The sequence below is a fragment of the Lissotriton vulgaris genome, chromosome 8 (assembly GCF_964263255.1).
Source record: "Lissotriton vulgaris chromosome 8, aLisVul1.2, whole genome shotgun sequence".
NCBI classification, from domain to species: domain Eukaryota; kingdom Metazoa; phylum Chordata; class Amphibia; order Caudata; family Salamandridae; genus Lissotriton; species Lissotriton vulgaris.
Genome location: NC_141696.1, coordinates 1,330,725,187 through 1,330,745,092, shown reverse-complemented (window position 1 = coordinate 1,330,745,092; position 19,906 = coordinate 1,330,725,187). Strand labels below are relative to the sequence as shown.

At 42.4% G+C, this 19,906-nt stretch overlaps 1 protein-coding gene across 1 annotated transcript in view; it reads right to left on the bottom strand.

Annotated features, from left to right (window-relative positions):
- LOC147698688 (matrix metalloproteinase-18-like) overlaps positions 1–17,896 on the bottom strand; it is a 33,399-nt gene extending 15,503 nt beyond the window's left edge. Inside the window, exons 1-7 of the mRNA XM_086933490.1 lie at positions 17,756–17,896; positions 16,850–17,091; positions 16,602–16,750; positions 16,249–16,374; positions 11,732–11,893; positions 11,359–11,539; positions 1,440–1,573 (exon numbers count right to left, since the gene is read on the bottom strand). Of these exons, the coding sequence (XP_086789616.1) occupies positions 1,440–1,573; positions 11,359–11,539; positions 11,732–11,893; positions 16,249–16,374; positions 16,602–16,750; positions 16,850–17,091; positions 17,756–17,860 (1,099 nt within the window). The 5' untranslated portion in view covers positions 17,861–17,896. The remainder of the gene's footprint in view (positions 1–1,439; positions 1,574–11,358; positions 11,540–11,731; positions 11,894–16,248; positions 16,375–16,601; positions 16,751–16,849; positions 17,092–17,755) is intronic.
- Between the last annotated feature and the right edge of the window lie 2,010 nt (positions 17,897–19,906).

Genomic DNA, 19,906 nt, shown 5'->3' with positions numbered 1-19,906 from the left:
CGCCCTTTTGGGCAGCCTAAGAATCAGGCCTGACTTTTCAGCGATATTCATGCATTGTGGACGATTTTTATCGCATTTGCGATAAACCTTGGTAATACCAAGGTTTATCTGTGATAAAAATCGCCGCAGGTCGGCGATTAATTTTTGTCTCTAACCAAGCAATATCGATATTTATCGCTATTGCTTGGTAATATGCCCCAATATTTGTTCCAATCTGAAGTTCTTTACCAGGACAAAACATGGAGCAAACTCATATCACTCTATTTCTGCTGTTTTGTCTAATAAGTAAGAGATATCTCAATGTGAACGATGGAGTCACAGGCAAATTAAGGTTGTTCCATTTAAAAAAAATAATTTTCACCTGCCTCCTCTCTCATTCTCAAATAAACCTTTAACATGATATATGAGCAATGATACATATTGTATTATATGAATGTTCAGCAGTGGCTCAACAGGATTCCCTCATTTTTGCTGTGGCCAAACATATTTCCATGATATCTTTGCTCCATTCCATATGCTGCATGGGGTGAAATTCTGAAAGATAGGTCACACACTCGGAATGGTAAACCTCCAGCATTTATCTTAAACTATACTTCTTGAATGTTGACGTTATAATGGCAACACCATATTGTTCTAATGTGGAATAATTTCATTAGTGTTCAATGCTTGAAATATGTGCAACATCATATTCTTTCCCATAAAATGATTTCATCCAGCTCTTAATTAAGGGCGTATTGGGTTAATTTGGTATAAATAGCAACATCGATAATCGGCCATAAATGGTTAATGCTCAGGAAAGGGAGGCTTTCTCACTTTATTGCAAATTATTTAGGTTACGAAATAATGATGTGGTTGTTGGTTTTATTTTGCCCTTCAGACAGCCTAAGCCATAGCATTACAAAGACCAACCCAATTTCAAATTTTAAATTAGTAGTAAGAATGCCCAGTTCTTCTCCTGAATACGATTGCCTATAAGTGCATATTGGCCCAATTCACAAAGGTACATACGTGTAGTAAAGTTACGAGTGCCGAGTCTCCGCACACAGGGCAGACTCTTCACACTGCGCCCTTTCTGCAGTGAGCAGTGCGGAGATTCCACCCCAAGTGAGGGGATTCCACCCCGAGTGCTGAGACTCCGCCCTCAGTGTGAGACTCCGCACTCGTAACTTTACTGCACGTACGTTACCTGTATGAATCGGCTCCCTAGAGGTAGCAGTTTAGAGCAGGCTGGGCATAATCAGATAATAACACTGAGGGGAGACATTTCAGAGATTTTAGACCGAAGCAGTCATCTACTTTTAGGTTTTTTACCATGGCCTCAATCAACCAAGAGTTCATCTTGTTTTCATCTACTATCATTGAATGCAATGGATGGTTATTAGGTGAGCTTTCAGGGCCCAACAAGAAACTGACGAAGGCGAGGTGCAGAATGAACATACCTTTAAAGAGGAAAACTTGGTCTTTCTCTTGGTTTTCATATGCAGCCTGAATTCCTGATGGTAATGTGGGCCAAAATGTTGTAATTGTATGATTGATGACCTTTGAGTTCTGGGAGATCTTACGCCAGAAGATGCTGTTTGGAATAACAATTTCGTGAGTCGATTGGTATCACTAGAACTGTTAACACTAACTAAACAAATGATGATCACAATGCAGTCAATGCAGTATACACATTTACTCTTTAAGTATGGCTGGTGGAATGGTTAGTGCAATGGGTCTATGTCTTTTTATCAACAATATTCACAACTAGGCATCAGGAAGCATTAAGTTCAAGACCTGATGAACATCATATAGGATGTCAATGCCAAGCAACCAATCTACCTCGCAAACATATTTGATTGTCTCTAAGCGATGACCACACAATTAGAAGAAAATTATTTGCACCAACAAATCCAAAAATGGCATATTACACCCCAAACTCTGCGTTCATCTCCTTGTGAGTCTCACATAATTTCCTTCTCTACTCTCATAGGAGCCCTTCGTACACATTCACCAAGTTGTTACCATGATATTACATAACACCTTGTATTTTCAAATGTGATATGTATGTTTCCCTTTTGTGCCAGGTCCATTAAGATGTAAAGGAAACAAAGTGGTCCTAGACGTAGATCAATTATAGCAATCAATGAAAACACATCCTTACCACCCCGTCCTGAGGAAGACCCGTAGCTGAGGAGTTTATCTACCCTTACCGCGACCCCCCCCCCTTTCTGGGGACTGCACCCTTGCTGTTGATCCCCCGCCCTCTGACCACATTCACAGATGTTGTTCCACTGTGAAAGGAAACGTAATTACAAATAACTGAAACGATTTTAGGGGCAGGCCTTCCTCATTGCTAAGGATGGTTGACCTTAGCACGACAAAACGTAGCAGAATTTCTTTACTCTATAAACTTTCTCAATCTTTTTGCCTTTTTCACACGAGCACCAACTTTTTCACTTTCCCACACTGCGCCTGGCAGTAACCCCCGCTCTCCACTGTACCAATAAGAGTTCTCAATCTGAAGTAAATGTGAATCAACTGCAATCTAAGTTGCCTTGTCTAAACTGTGCGTATACTCATTGGGTACTGTTTGATTATATATGCATTTGGCTTGCTTTTATCTCCCTCTTTACTTGCAGGATTTAATCGCATATGAATATTTAATGTGTTTTCATTGATTGTTATAATTGATCTACGTCTAGGACCACTTTGTTTCCTTTACCGCTTGATACCCAGGTCCTTAGATTTTTCTGGGTCCAACCCCATTATATTAAAGGTCCATTAAGATGGCATGACAAGTTATACTTGCTCTGCTAACATGTTGTGTGCTCTCCAGGTCAATAATTTGTATTTGGGGTGCACACATTTTGACATTGACCATGAAATTGGATCAAATTTGAAACCTTCTCATTTAGCATAATACGCAATGCTTTACTATTGAGAGAAGAGTTTTGGCACAAAAAGTAAATTTTGCTGAGTTTTTCCACTCATTTCTTTTTTGTTCAATACTTCTTACTTTAGTTTACAACTTTTCTGTTTTTGCAATCCTCCCAAAAATTGCAACGTTTTATAAAAACTAGTGGTGTAGCAGTGGAAAAACCTTCCCAATTTTACTCGTTCCTATCCAAGTCCCATGATTGTCTACTTGGTCTTTCATGCTTTCGAACTTGACACATGAAATACTACTACATTTGAAATAGTAACGCCTATTATGAACAATTCCTAGATATAGCAATGTATAAGAAGCAAGTCCTTAATATGTCAAATATATGTATATATATATTTTTTAAAAAGGAGCTTCTTTACATTTTATCAAATATGCAAGTAAATTCCTGAGATGTAAATTGATGGTTTGAATCATTGTCATGCCATGATGGGATTTTTGGTTATGTATGTTTGTCTTGTGTAGGATCAAAGACATAGCATTGTTGGAATATATGAACAAGAGACAAAAAGTTTTGGTCTTCATAAAGATGGCATTATAATCTGGATACCATTGAAACGCGTCAACGCTTGGGTGAACACAATTCAAGGATTAACCAAATCTAGTTGAATGTTGATGGGATCGTAATATTGACTACGAGGTTTCAAAATCCATTTTGAATGTGTATAAGTATTTGACAAGAGGTTACGTCATACTGTTGTTTTGTCTCTTTTCTTTTTATGATGGTCATAACTAGAATCTGTTATGAAAATTATTATATATTTCTTTGTGTTATAGTAGGAACACTTGTGGGAAGGGAGAATTGATCCTTTTGTTTTTTATAAATTGTGTAATATGATGTGTTTTTAACTGTTTTATACCATGGAATGATGACTCTAGGAAAACAATCTTTTTTATCTTTGAATAAAATGCCACTCACAGAACCTTCCAAGCGCTGAGCAAAGGACGAGTTTCAGCGGACCCACGCCCAATTGTTTGCAAGCCCTACTGGAGGTCGCGCTGCTGGTGGGAGCTCCTCCGTGATCCCCGGAGTGTCCAACAGCTCCCAGCGAGCGCTTGACCAAACTCTCATTGGCTGCCTGCACCGGGGGACTGCGAGGCCCAGAAGCCCTTGCTTCTACCACCTGGCGCCTCTTGCCCCGGCGGTAACGCCCACCATCAGCCGCCGCCTATTTACCTTTCGTGACACCCGCTTCGCGGGTGCCACTCACAGAACCTTCCAAGCGCTGAGCAAAGGACGAGTTTCAGCGGACCCACGCCCAATTGTTTGCAAGCCCTACTGGAGGTCGCGCTGCTGGTGGGAGCTCCTCCGTGATCCCCGGAGTGTCCAACAGCTCCCAGCGAGCGCTTGACCAAACTCTCATTGGCTGCCTGCACCGGGGGACTGCGAGGCCCAGAAGCCCTTGCTTCTACCACCTGGCGCCTCTTCCCCCGGCGGTAACGCCCACCATCAGCCGCCGCCTATTTACCTTTCGTGACACCCGCTTCGCGGGTGCCACTCACAGAACCTTCCAAGCGCTGAGCAAAGGACGAGTTTCAGCGGACCCACGCCCAATTGTTTGCAAGCCCTACTGGAGGTCGCGCTGCTGGTGGGAGCTCCTCCGTGATCCCCGGAGTGTCCAACAGCTCCCAGCGAGCGCTTGACCAAACTCTCATTGGCTGCCTGCACCGGGGGACTGCGAGGCCCAGAAGCCCTTGCTTCTACCACCTGGCGCCTCTTCCCCCGGCGGTAACGCCCACCATCAGCCGCCGCCTATTTACCTTTCGTGACACCCGCTTCGCGGGTGCCACTCACAGAACCTTCCAAGCGCTGAGCAAAGGACGAGTTTCAGCGGACCCACGCCCAATTGTTTGCAAGCCCTACTGGAGGTCGCGCTGCTGGTGGGAGCTCCTCCGTGATCCCCGGAGTGTCCAACAGCTCCCAGCGAGCGCTTGACCAAACTCTCATTGGCTGCCTGCACCGGGGGACTGCGAGGCCCAGAAGCCCTTGCTTCTACCACCTGGCGCCTCTTCCCCCGGCGGTAACGCCCACCATCAGCCGCCGCCTATTTACCTTTCGTGACACCCGCTTCGCGGGTGCCACTCACAGAACCTTCCAAGCGCTGAGCAAAGGACGAGTTTCAGCGGACCCACGCCCAATTGTTTGCAAGCCCTACTGGAGGTCGCGCTGCTGGTGGGAGCTCCTCCGTGATCCCCGGAGTGTCCAACAGCTCCCAGCGAGCGCTTGACCAAACTCTCATTGGCTGCCTGCACCGGGGGACTGCGAGGCCCAGAAGCCCTTGCTTCTACCACCTGGCGCCTCTTCCCCCGGCGGTAACGCCCCTTATACCTCCCCATAAAGTTAGCTGCATTCCACGCAACGCGGGACGCGCGCGAGGAGAAGCGCGAGGCGAAGCCCGGGCCAAGGGCGGGCCCGTTTAAGCCCGTTCAAGACCGGGTAAGACTGGACTGGGCCACCCCCTTGATAGCGTATCCTCTGTGCTGTTATTGTAGTACTTGTATTATAAACCCCGACTTTCCGGTTAATTAACTTAGCGCTATATTTATTAATTACGTATCATGTCACCTAGGCTTACTAGAAACACCAAGCCTACCCATGCTGCACAGGTCAAAGGGCCTATAGATCAATTTATTGCTAAAGCAAACGATGCCATAAATCAAGGTGTTCTTTTACTTGAAAGGAGAGTCTCCCAGGATTTGGCCGCAGCCAGACGCTCCTCCCTGGGACTACTGGCGGCAGCCAAAACTCCGCAACGCTCTGTAGACGCTGGTTTACAGCTGGAGACTCATACTGTCCCTGGAATAGTGGATTTATCAGTATCCATCGATCTCTCCACTACTCACATTTCACCCTCTTCTGCACCACATACTCCCCCGTCACTCGAGAGAACTCCACTTCTCTTTACTATCCCTCCCGAGGAGGATTCTCCTTCTTCTCCCTCCTTAAATGCAAGGGGTCAGAGGGAGGGGGCCATTCCGAAAAAGAGGAAAGTGAAAAAGGGTGCTAAAAAAACCTCCCACAATAACGTCATCATACAACAGGATCCCCTGATACCCCCCTCAGATCACCCCCTTCCTTCAGCTTTATCCCCATCTTACCCAGCACTGTTTCAACAGTCAACGCTTACCACAGCGCCTGAAATAATAAATCTTTCGTCAGACACACTTAACCAAAACCCAAGTGGCAATTTACATAGCGAACTGGCTCCCAGTACACATGAGACCTTCTCTTTGGTGTCCATAGAGGCTTTAATTAAGTTACACCTGAAACCCATTGAGCTAACACTTTCGAAAATTTTAAAATCTCTAGCCTCATTAACAAATGACTTAAATGATCAGAAAAGTCTGACCATAATCCCAACACCCTCACTCCCAGTGCCTCAACCTCAAAATCCAAAACCTAAAAATGCAGGTAAAACCAACTCTCTGCAAACATCCAAACCACAGAAAGTGGCGACCACCACAGCGGTGGTTCACCAGAATTCCACCAAATCACCTAGCAAACCAGCGCAGCAAATACCAACTAATAACGCAGCTAAAAACACTTCCATCTCTTCACGTCCTGCTCCTTCTGTAGCAAAGGCCCAACCCGTCACAATAACTACAACAACCCCGGCAAAATCCTCGACAAAAACCCCAGCCTCAAAAAACGTCTCTTATAACACAAGACGTAACGGAGCCCGGCCTGCTCACCTTCCCCCAGAAGCGACCCCGTACATTATCATTATGACCGGGGTCCCAGTTCTGCGTACAAATTCTGAAGAACCGGGATGGTCCCTAAAAAACAAAATAATCCACTGGTTGTCACTGAATCGCCCACTTCCTCCATATTCTAATAACAGAATTGTTTCGGTACGCAGAGTCCCGTGGATCGGGAGGGAGCGTAAAACGATCCCAGGAGATTGTATAATCATAAACTTTGAGGATCCCCAAACTGTTGAGTTGATCTCCTCTTGGGGTCCCCAAACATCCCCTGAGGGAATCGGCACTAAAAGACTAGCCTTTTTCTATCCTCCAGCTAAACCCATGCAACCAAGCCCCGAGTGGAACTGGACCCAGGTAGGCAACTGGAACAGTAACTCGGATTGGTCAAACTGGGCAGGACAAGGAGGTAGAGATAACATGCCATACCTAGATTGGGGGGGCGTCCCTACTTATAATAGGTTTGACTGCCTAGAAATGGTGGACTGACCACCACTCTCCACCGTCTTGGTAGACAGGAATATATCCCCCTCCAGCCCTCTATCCTTGTCGCCTGTAAGTTCCTTCCAACTCCCAAGTCCATCGACTCAAATAAAGACACCATTAACTACATTAGCTACAACTGCCACAGATGATATAAACCTCTGTCAAAGCGCTGATATTCAGCCCAGTCCCGCTATCATATGTAACACGCAAGGTGACATCCAGTCCCTCTCTCAAAATTTCGATCCATGCGCAATAATTAAGACTCCTTCGCATATAGGATGCCCAGCTTATGGTACTGAAACCCCGTCGTTCCACCTAGTTTCAATAATATTCTGGAACGTTGCAGGTCTCCGATCCAAGATTGTACTGGCACCTTGGTTAGACTTTGTCATCACGCATCAGATAATTTGCCTGCAAGAGACCTGGACAATTAACCCACTGCATATACAAGGATACATAACACTTCACTCCCCAGCCAGTCCAACAACACATGGTAGACCCATGGGGGGCCTTGTGGTTTATATTTCTAACACTTTAGCAGCAAAGAAAACCATAACCCTACGTACCACACCAAATTATCAAATTATTTTGCTCACTTTTAAAAATGGTACATCTTACACTCTTATAAACTTTTACAACAATTTAACACCAGCAGATTGTGCAAAGATTGTGTCTGGTATTTCTTTGTATATAACTGAACAACGTGTTAAGTATCCTTCAGCTATGAGCAATGTAATATGGGGAGGGGATTTTAATGTACAACTGTGCCCTAACTATAAGAAAACTGTCTGTGGCCTCTTAGATGAACATGATTCCCCGTTGACCCACTTTACCCATACCCCTGTAGGAGACTCTTTTAATGATAGCCTAATGTCCCTAGAAGTGATGTTCGCAAATGAACTCGTAAACCCTCCTGTGGAATTTAGACCTACCTTTCATGGCAGGGGTCGTCGTAGCACCATAGATTTTATACTATGTTCTTATCCTGTAATGGGTACGCTTCACCAATTTACTACAGGCTCAGTAATAGCCGGCGATCATTTTCCTAACAGTATTAAGATCAAGTTACCTACGACTGCTCCCAATACACTGAAGAAGAGTTTGCTGACCCAAAAAGCACTGACTATGGATAAAACAAACGGTTACTCTGTGAAATGGTCAAGTGTTGACCCATCAGTTACCTCAAGTAAGGTCATAGCCAAGGCTCTCCCCTGGATTTCCACCTGTCTCGATGAGGACTCCTCCCATGAGCAAATTATTACTAGCTTCGGAGAAATCCTCAATACCATCCAGAAGGTATTAACCCGAAAGCCCAATCCAGGTAATCACTCTGAGCCTCGATGGTTCAACACGGCTTGTCGGAAAGCCCTAACCGCTTTAAAAAAAGAGCTACACAACCCAAATAGAGATAAAGATACTGTAGCTAAATTAAGAACAGAATACAAGCAGGCCCAAACGAGTTGTAAAAAAGATCACAAAAATAAACTGTGGGCCCAATTACATGAGAGCTGCCAGAGTAAGGACAGCATTCAGTTCTGGCAGATTGTTAAATCCCCATTCCTGCTGGAGGCTAGCTCACACCAACACCTGGATGTGGCCGTGACTGCCGACGAGTGGGTGTCTCACTTTTCCAAGATCTTTAGTGATCAACCCCCGGAACACTCTGCACAATCCACCTCAATAACCGACTCCCCAACAAAAAGGGTTTATCCAATTGATCTTCATTTTACCCTAGGAGAGGTTATAAGTGCACTTTCTTCCTCTAAAACAGGTAAAGCGCCGGGCCCGGATGGTGCACCGCTCGACATATTTATATGTAACTTGGAACTATGGTCCCCAGTCATCACGCAGCTGATGGCCGCAGTCTTAAACATCGGCCTTCTGGATTCTTGGTCTTCCTCGATACTCCTTCCAATTTTTAAGAAGGGTGAAAGAAACAACCCCGCCTGCTACAGACCCATTTCCCTCCTGGATTCATTGGGTAAGGTCGCCGGTCGCCTAATTCTGGAACGCTTACAGGATTGGGCGGCAGAAAAGAACATCATTACTGACCTCCAATATGGATTCCGGGAGGGACTGGGTACTGTCGAACAGGCTCTGAATCTCACCCTTCTTATTGGGAAATATGTGGGAGTAAAACGGGACAACCTATTCATGGTCTACGTCGACCTTAGTGCGGCGTTTGACTGCGTAATTCACGTCAAGCTGTGGTCCATTCTGGAGGAGCTGGGTGTTGATCCTCCCCTCATCAAATTTTTGCGCGAGCTTTATACAGATGCCTCGGCTTGCGTAAGATATGGTAGGGGTGGAGAGTTAACATCCTCCTTTCCAGTAACTCGTGGAGTACGGCAGGGTTGTGTCCTGGCTCCCTTCCTGTTTAACTTATACACTAACGGTTTGGAAGAAGCCATGCTAGAAGGGAGTCAGGATCTACCTACCATTAATCATCGCCCTATTCCAGCGTTACTTTACGCTGACGATTCTGTACTTTTTGCTAGGACCCTAGTACAGCTCCAGAAACAGCTGGACAAATATTGTACCTACATGCTTTCGCTTGGGCTAAAGGTGAACAAGACCAAGACCTTTGTAATGCACTCCGGGCCCAAGGTTAAAAGTTCCAAACATCTCTGTATCGAGCTCACCAAACTGGAACGTGTGAGGGAATACCCCTATTTGGGTATCTTAATAGACGACCACCTGACATGGAAAAGGGCATTGGTAACCAGAAAATTACTTTTTCAACGAGCTACCTCTGCCCTTGTTTCATTTTCTAGAAAATTGGGTAAACCAACTCCATCAGCGCTCCTCAAGATCTTCCAAGCCAAATGTCAGAGTATCGCCACATATGGAGCCGGGGTATGGGGTTATGCTAATGTTATGGAACTGCAAAAAGTCCAAAATGTCTTTACCAAATATCTGCTGGCCCTCCCACAGAGTGCCCCCACCTATGGATGTCACATCGAGCTCGGGATTGACTATTTGGTAGATTATATCAAATGCCAACCTGTACTCTTGTGGCATCGTGCTTGGTCCAAACCACAATGTCATCTTACACGTGCCCTGATCTCTGAATGTTTAGAGATGTCAGCCTGGAAAAACATCCCGTGGCTGGCGTATGTGGTTAACTTCCTGAAAGATCTGGATCTCACTGAGTATATTATCGAGCCATCTTCTATCAGTGGGATAAGCAGAAAATCCTTGAAAAACCTATGTCTCAGTCATTTAAGGGAAATGCGCTTGTCTGGTGAAGTTTCCAAGCAATCTAATGCACATATTCTGATGGTTCAAGTGTCACCAGGCATACAGCCTTACCTTACATATTACATAACTAATCACGAAAGGTATTTATTAACCAGGTTTCGATTTAATTTGTTTTTTCGTTTGGTTTCTTTCCCAAAAATGTCAACTTGGACTCATGATCTGGGGAAATGTCCTTGTGATAAAGTATCCTCGCAATCAACCATGCATACAGTATTGTTTTGCCACTTTTACACTGAAATACGTAGGCACTGGGTTTTACCAGTGCTGCGCCAGATGGGGTTGAGGACCTGTCGCCCGGCGTTTCTAGCGCTACAACAGCTTGATACTCAATATGTGGCAAAAAGCTTAGCTATGTTTTTGAAATTAAGCCTATCAACTCGCAAAGCTATAGAACTGATCCCTATTTGAACATCTGTATATCTGTATTTATCACGTTCCGCGAACCCCAATGTATTTCTTTTTCATTTATTTATTTATTTTAATTTGTACTGTAATAATGCATTGTAATAACAATAATGCGCCTTATTCATGATGATGTGTTTTAAACAATTTGTGTACTTTTTATGATTATCAAAATGATTAATCGAATAAAAGACTTTTTGATTTGATTTGAATAAAATGCAACAATGATATAGTACTTGTATATTGAACAATTTTTATGTGTTTGTTTGACTATTGTATTTTGAATTCATTTGGGTCAAGGGAATTGTTTCTTGCCTAAATATATTTTTTTACCATATACAGTGCTTCTCTGCCCCCTGAGGTAAGGTCTCTTCTATAAAAATATCTTACAAAGATAATAAATACCCACAAATTAAAACATAATAAAGAATGATGATGTTTAAGTTTGCACCATTAATCATATTGCAAATATATGTCTTTTGGTCTATAATACAAATTTGTATCTGAAACATTCGTTCCATAACTCATTGTATGAAAAGCACAGAAGTAGAAACCTTTCTTTTGTTTAATCAAATATTTACCTGTCTTTGAAAAAGATGATTTCTCCACGCAATGTAGTGACGGCATCATAAACCAGATTTTCATCGCAATTGGATAAAGTGGTAGATAGTTTTGTGGTTGTTCTTTTAGTTCGGGCAGTAGTTTGGATGGTAGTTTTGGTGGGAGATGGTGTTGTTGTTGGAGGTAGGTTTGGCGATTCTCCTAAAAGGGGTAAAGCAGACGTTCTTTCAGAAAAACAATGCTTAGCATTATATGCAACAAGCAATCCATGTAATTGAACATAGATCAGTTACCTCAACAGCTTTTTCTGCAGACCATGTTTATCTTTGACCATAAGTACACTTATTGTTTTTGCATTGGAGTATTCTAGACACAATAATGAACACAATTTACCATACAGGGCTTGAATGCCATTGATATCATCCTGGGGCAGTCTGTATTGGGCTGGATCAGTATAGGAGTAAGTCGGGTACATCAGAGCACCGCGCTCGCTAGAATGAGACAGGCCCAGTGAGTGGCCAAATTCGTGGGCAGCCACGAGGAACAAGTTGTATCCTGAAAGTAAAAACAAATCACCATTTTAAAAAGGGTGATCCATGTAGTTTATTGAAGTACAATTATGAGGCATTTTTCAAAATGATTAATGACAGTATTTAATAAATCACTGCATGTACACAGAACCAAGACAAAACTAAAACAACCCTAAACCGAACATAAACTGTAAGTCAACCTTCTGCTGTTTGAGACACAAATGACTAGACTTATCAAGGACAGTCGGGTCGACCTGCACTTTCCCAAATTTGCCAGGACCACCATCTTCTTAGGCCTTCAAGTGAATATGTAGGTCTACATGGCCTGCTAGCTTAGCCACTTGAGGTGCTTTAAGGAGGATAAGCAGGGACAGAGCTTATACCGAGCTTGTCACATCAAAGATGTGCTTTGAATTTCAGGTCTTCACAAATCCAGGTGAGTAAAAAGAGCATCCTCCTTGACTGGTTGTGCAAACCATGGGATATATTTACTAACATTCTTTCCAGTACGAAATACAATGCAAAAACTAACTTTTAAACGTTTCCTACTTTGTATATATGCTATACAGTGCAGCACACATGCAAAGACGCAAAAGATTGGAGAAATTAAAACATTTCTCCTCGATAATGCCACAGTGAAAATGGTGTCATTTTGTGATGCAAAACCCTGTCTACTTTTTTGTGGATAGGGTAGCTTGGACATAGCTATGTACAACCCAGGGAACGCCCCCTTGACACAAAGTAATGCAAAGAAGCGCTACGTACTGCTTTGCATTTTTTTCAGATAATCTTCCATAGTAAGTTTTTGGATGAAAAGCACATTTCAAATACACATTTTGTGCTGATTTTAGTCACTTTTGTGATGCAAACCCAGCACAAAATCTTAGTAAATATACTCCCATGTGAGAAAAAAAGTATAACTGGAAAGCCAGTTCAGATGGTCTATCAGGTAAGAGTGTAGAAGCAGCCTGTCAATAATGTTGTCCTTCAAGGATGGACCCTGTGACAGCCAATGGTCATAGTGCAGAATACATTCCAAGGATAATTGCTGTGCTTCCACCATGATGTCTTCAATGGAATAAGTGAGCAGAGTTCCCATGTGACATACTGAACCGATCATGGAACTCAGAACCTAAGATCTCCTTTGTGAACCAATGACCGCAGCTAATGCTTCTAAGCAATTTTGCTTTATATTCTTTCTTTGCAAATGTCATATCTGGCATATTTGTAAAGGCTCAAAACAGCAGAGTAAACATCGATGCTTGACATTATGCTTTAAGGCAAGTGCTCCAATGTAGCTGTTTTGTGAGGAGTTGTGATTCCACATTCTTCTTTTGAGCACTTATCCTTGAAGCACACAGAAACATTTAAGGAAACATGTGAGTGAAAAAAGAGAAACTTGGGGGAACGTTAAATATTATTGTAATTGTTTACCGGAATGAACACGTTAGTGAAAATGTGATGGACAGCATCTTTATGTGGAAATCAGGGAGGAATTCACTTAAATAATCTTTGAAAAGTAAATCGAAACTGTTTTTATCCTCACCCAATTTATTTTCACGAAACAGCGAATGTAATTGGCGGGACAAAAAAATGTGGCGTTAGCTCGTTTTTTTAAATCAGAAGTATTATTTATTTAGATGCAACAAATTCAATCTCTGATGCTGTGTCTAAAATATTTATTATCCTCAATGATTTGTGTAGCATGTGTAAAGAGTTTGTTGAAAATTAATTAATCTGATCTAAAATGCTGTTAACATAAAGTGGTACAAAAGGGGGTAGTTAAATAAAAGTGACGGGACGTAGTAAAGAAATGCCTCCTACAATATGAAAACCTACTGTAAATTGCCAAATCAGAGGTTAAACAATACCTGAACCATACTGACCTGATGTGAATGGAAGATTATGCAGAAGCTGGTGTGAACAGTTAATATTAATGTACTTTTTGGAAGATTAGTTATTTTAGGCAAGCTATAGATAGGCATGGGTAATAAATAAGAAGATATAGGTGATAATAATAAAGTTTTCATGCAACACAGCTCTGTGTGAAAGGGAGAGAGCAGAACAGTGACATATCTATTAAGATATAGCGCTGTTTCCCTCTCCGTAATTGTACATACATTTTCCCATAGTACAAGTATGTGTGTGTGATGCCAAGCACAGGTTTTGTGCTAGGAGGATACAATTCTAGTACACAATACTATGCTAAGACATAGTTTAACACTTAACCTATTTTGTATGTGTTCCGTACAGGGCAGTCCACATGCAAAGTTGGAAGGTTTTAAGAAAAGAAAACTTTTCTCAAACTTTATGCCTTCCTCGAGGAGGTGTTAATTTTCGTCACAAAGTCCAGTCTATGTTTTTATTAGTTGGTATTTTATTTTATTAGGTAGTTGTAGGGGAACACCTGTGTGCCACCCATTGAGCATTGCCTTGATGCAAAGTTGCACTAACTGGCACAAAGAAGCATAAAGCACTACTTGGCTTTGCATTACAGATACTTTCCCACAAAAACAGGGAGCCAGATTTATCAAGGGTTTACGTCGCCCTTGCGTGGCCCTGCATGGCTTGCATGACCGTGCATGTCTTGATAAACCTCAAGTAACGCAAGGCAGTGCAAATTGCTACCTAGCATTAATGTGCCCCATGGAGGCATTCCACGAGTGGAGCGTCGGTGTTCCACTGCATCCATTGGATTTTGGTGCATTCCCAGATTTACCATTAGTGGTATACCTGGAAATGTGTTAAAATGCCACACCTCTCCAAGTGAAGCGGAACAAGAAGTACCTTTATTTCTCCTGGTTTTTCCTTCTTTCTATGTAAGCTGTATTCTGTAGCACACATAGAAGAAAGAAAATGCCTCTCAGGATTGTTTTTGTGCAGGAAGGTGTCCCTTCCTGCACAAAAATAATCATGACTAATGCACCCTTGCACCCTCACACAAGGATATCTACGTTGGTACTAGGCAGCCAAAAGTTCACCAGTGCTAGGAAAGGATAGGAAAGCACAGTATGAAGTTAAATATGGTGCATTCCTCGCCTTTTAATTTCATGCAGTGCAGCAAGGTGGCTTGCTGCGTTGCACTGTGTAAAAAGGGCTAAACATGGGCAAGGATTTGTACTGGAAAGTAAATTTTAAAACAGCACTTTACACCAATTTGCATAATTTTTGTGACGCAAACAAGGCACAAAGTGTTAGAATGCTACCTCATTTAGTCTGCACAATTAATATCTGAAATATTTTGTGAACCAACTAGACAGTTGTGGAAAAATATGTGTATGTAATATGTGAATTCAATAATCTTTTGTCCTGTAACAAGCCTAGCCTGCCATTTAAACTGAACAGTGTATCATAATAGTAACATTATTCATTTTTCTATAAAATATATTTGCACTGTTTACTAAGTGAAAACTCGGAGAAAGTACTATTTAAGACCATTGGTTCTCACTACTTTTTTTAGGTAATAACAGTTATGAATATTAGTTTATCCTGTCAAATGTGCCTATTTATGATTTCTGATGAGGTTACTCTGGTAGATATAACCTAGAAATCATTTTCTTAACCTATTAGTCTGTGCTTAGTTTGTAAAATAATGAGCGCTGGTGCTCAAACCTCAGGGCCGGTGCAATTAAATGTCATATGCTGAATACCAAGGCTGCGTAGTTGTAAATCCACCTCAGGACTCTTTAATCCACTACCACACCCTCTCCGTCCTTTTATCTCACTCTTACAGGCTGCTGCTTTCTCCCTTTGTGATGGGTTTTCTATCTTTCTCTTTTGCCATCTTGCTGATTTGTGTTTTTTCCTCTCTTGCTCTCTGGAAATGTCTGATGCGGAAAAATAAGTGCAGGTCTCCAACAATGAGTGCTGGTGGCCCCCACCGCCAACCACCCACTCAAATTATGCACTGCTAATAGTCGGAAAACAATTTGGATGAAACACATGCAAAAATTAATGTCCGAAATATAAAGTCGTAAAATAATTGTGCAGTTTTGTTGATAGTTAACTACCTATCCACGAAAACTCTGCCTTCTGATCCCAAATCGTATACCAGGGATGATGCCCTTCTTTAGCAGCACAAAAAGATGCTATGATGCCCTAACTGCGTTTGTGCTATACAAACACACGCACACACACACACAAGCATACAACTAATTTTCCCAAAAATATTTTGCTTTCATTAAAGCAGTTCATTTTCCTGCACTTCATATAGTGACTGTTCTACTGGAACAAACATTCGGCTCAGCAGGGGGCTGCAGAGAGATTGCAGATGAAACTTGTTTTTTCTGTCACTTGGAAAGCGGCTATTTCTACAAGTGCGACCCACGCACACATCCTATGAAGGATTAAGGGAATTGTGCAATACTTTGGTTCACCTACCAGCTGACCCTGCAGTCCAGGATTCATCTTCATCAAAGTGCGCATCTCCGCCGATTGTATTTCCAGGTGCAAAGGCGTGTGCAAGGGTTCCATGAGGTCCATCAAATGGGTAGAAATCCCCATGCACTAATAAAGAAAGAAATAATTCAGAAATAGCTGTCCTAGTGCTGAGCAAGGACACAAAGAGAAATATTTGATCAATATATGCAGTGATCATTGCATTTAAAGTCTTAACCAAAGGTAAGTGTTCTCATCTGCTAACGTCTTAACTGAAGAAACATGCTCCTAAACCTTATTGCCATTAAGTTTGGGTGCCACCACCTTTTCCTGTCATTATATCCATCTGGTCATACCTCCTGCTCCAAACGAGATCTGGATGTCAGCTGAATCATCATAGATCCTGGTAAACGTCAATGGGGTCACATCGCTCCAGACTTTGAATGCTCTTCGGATCGCCGTATCCACATCACTCTGAGACATATCCGGGGTGTAGTTCAAAATTCTTTTTTTTTTTCGAAAGAAAAGAAGTGGCAATATTAGTGGTGACATTGGAGATTGGATAAAATTATTTTTAAAAATTGCAAATTTGTTGACGTGATACCTGTAGGTCAAAGTGGTTGTCCTCCATGTAGGGCGTCCACCAAAATGGCTGAAGTCTGCAGCATCACTCACTCCACACCTTGGCCGCTGCATCACTTCCAGCGTGTTGGAATCCAGATTCCCGGTCACCTCCAGCCCAAAGAAAGACTGCATTTCTTGAATTTTTTCCGAGAATCGGTTGTTTTTCTTTCTTCCAACAGGTTTTCCATCAGTCTTGAGGTTGTAGAACTTCTTAAGATAATCCTAGATGAGGAGAATAAATCATTTCTAAAAATCCAGGAAGTACTTTTGTGCAGGTGGGTTTCACTGGCTGGTCACACTTCTGTACTGGCACACTTCCTTGTATTTGGTGTCAATGACGACTAATTTATAATGCTACTATGAAGGACCAGTACTTTAAGTTCATCAACAAGACATTTTCTCTGCATTTTGAGTCACCTTTACATCGAATGTATTTCAAATGAACTTGTACTAATGGACAATGCAAAATGCAATTTGTGAGCTATTTCAAAAGTGCTTGTTAATATATTGTGCTTTCTGATAATCGCAAAACATCTTTAAAATTTCATGTACTATTCCGATATTTACATAGCAGTGTTAAAGAGCAATCTGGAAAAGATCTCCATTTCTTGCATGTATATCAAATACACCGCAAAAAGACAGGCCTCATAATTTTAGTAATTTGCCTCCTTCGGCGAAATGCAAACACAAATCAGTCCCGCAGCGAAATAATATTGGCCACTGCAAAAATCAGCATTTATGCAATCCGGCTTATCTTTTTACTTTATTACTTTGTTTCATGCACTTTATCGCAGACTTTCTATTTGGTCAAAGACCTAACAATTATAGATAATTTCCTTGCCACAGAATTCTCTTTTCAAAGACAGAAGACAATTCCGAGACTCACCTCTGCCAGCTGTTGACTTTCATCCGGGTCTTCTGTTACAGGCACTGCAGGGAAGGCATATGTGTGCAGGACACACAGGAGCAGCAGCAGCGACAGGGACTTCATTCTTCTCTTCTGCTGGCCCTCCCTCTGCTCAGTCAAAGGTCTCTCTTCGGGTTCTCTGCCTCTCCATCTCGCTGCCCCCTTTTATACAGTCCTGTGAGCGCCCCCCCCCGTCACCTGCATGAGTCACTCTTTACAACTTCCGGTAGGTACAAGTCAAAACACATCCAGAGCCTGACATCATCTGTTTTGGAGTCGAACCCACCACTCCCTCCGCTCAGCCCCTACACAGTCTTTTGAAAGTGATAACTTAGAGAGAGGTCTTCGAGAATGTTGTTTTTTCTCCTCAAAGTTTGTCTATCAACTAAATGTTAAACTGTGAGTACAGAATAGTTTTGCCAGCAGGAATTACTCCACCAGCACCCTTATGCAGGTGGGGTAGTGCACACATCAGTGGTGATCTGTCGTTGATGTCTTGACGATTAATTCAATCTAACTAAAAAATATTAAAAAAAAATACATGTAATTGGTCACTGGAAGTATGCACATCCCTGCTCTGTATACTGATGGCCATGCCCCCTTCCAACCGCCCCCCCCTCTTTAATGTTCGTACAAAGCCATTCCCACGTGTAATTTGTATGTTTAATTGTTATTGCGATGAGACCCCCGTTTAACAACTATTCCGTGTTACATCGGTCTCGAGAGTTTCTCACACGATTCCATGGCATGGCAGCATTTCTCTTTCTGAAGTAGAAGGGCAACACGTCATGGTTATTAATTTATGTGTTTGTAATAGCGTACTAAACTGCTTTATAATACACAATGGAGGCATCTATTTTTGAGCAGGGCCATGTTCTTTACATGCATTGAGTTTATATACCACAAACTGAGCTGTATAGTAAAAGAGTGATGTACCTCATAGAAGTTCATGCGATACATTGGGGAGTAGTAAAGGTATAAGGAGAGGAAAGGAAAGGGTGTCCTTCCTTCAGTCCATTTTGACAGGAAATAAGCCTATTTTAAAATATTAAATAAGCCATCCCTAAATAGGCCTTGCTGCCAACACGGTAGTGTACCTACTATTTGCAAGTGGTACATAAAAAAACATAGAGTTGGCGTGAACCTACAGTTATTATCCTTAAGCTATTTTCATGGTGAAGGGTGTAGCTTTGCTCTGAGACATGAAATAAAAAGTCTACTCTCTTTGATTTGGGATAATGTTAAAGAGTTAATGCAAACACAATTTTTAATGTTTATTAAAATCCAATCCACTGGTTAAATCCGATTTTTAATACATATTTATAAAAAGTATCTTTTAGAAAGTTATACTATGTCTGCCTGTACCTCCAGTATCTTATTAGCATTAGCCTGCCAGTACCTAGCCCTATCAGTGCTTCCCCCTAATGAGGTGTGAAAATGAATCCCAGAGCACGAAGACTTGAGAGTGAGGTATATGACGCCTCTCTGCTCAGGGAGGGCAGTTGGGGAGGTTGCCGGAACTTCAGTGACTTGATAGGGACTAGAATGAGGCCTGTCTATTCACTGTTAAGTGTAGAGGGAGACCTGAGGAAGTGCGGTCTTCGATCTCTGGACCATCTGTAGCCAGCTTTCCACCATCCTAATGGAAGGGGAAGCTGGTCCGATAATCAGTTTGGTGTAGTAGATGAGGAGGGAGTTGCTAATTTCCTCCAACACAAGTCGAGCTGGCACACCAGCAGTTTCCAAGGACAGAAAAGTACTTGTTTATAAGAAGTTCCTCAAAATAGTGCACAGTTGAATAATTTGCAGTAAGGAAAACAGTATGTGCTGCTTAAATCTGAATGGATGTTCCTGGGTACTTTTTTCTCCTTGGTTAGAGAATGTCCTTAACATTTACAAATACACTGGCTAGTGAATCCTACAAATGTGGTACCTCACCTACAGCTCATCAGAACGCATGTTGACCTGCCGTCTGTCACCTACTTGGAGGCCAGAGGGGCTGCACCTACTCCCACTTGTTCCCAGGAATGTGAAGTGGACTATATAGTTTAGTTAGCTGATGCACTATGTCCCTACAGGGATTCAGAAATATGCAAAAGGCCTTGTCCCTGGAGTGTCAGCTGCTCTGAG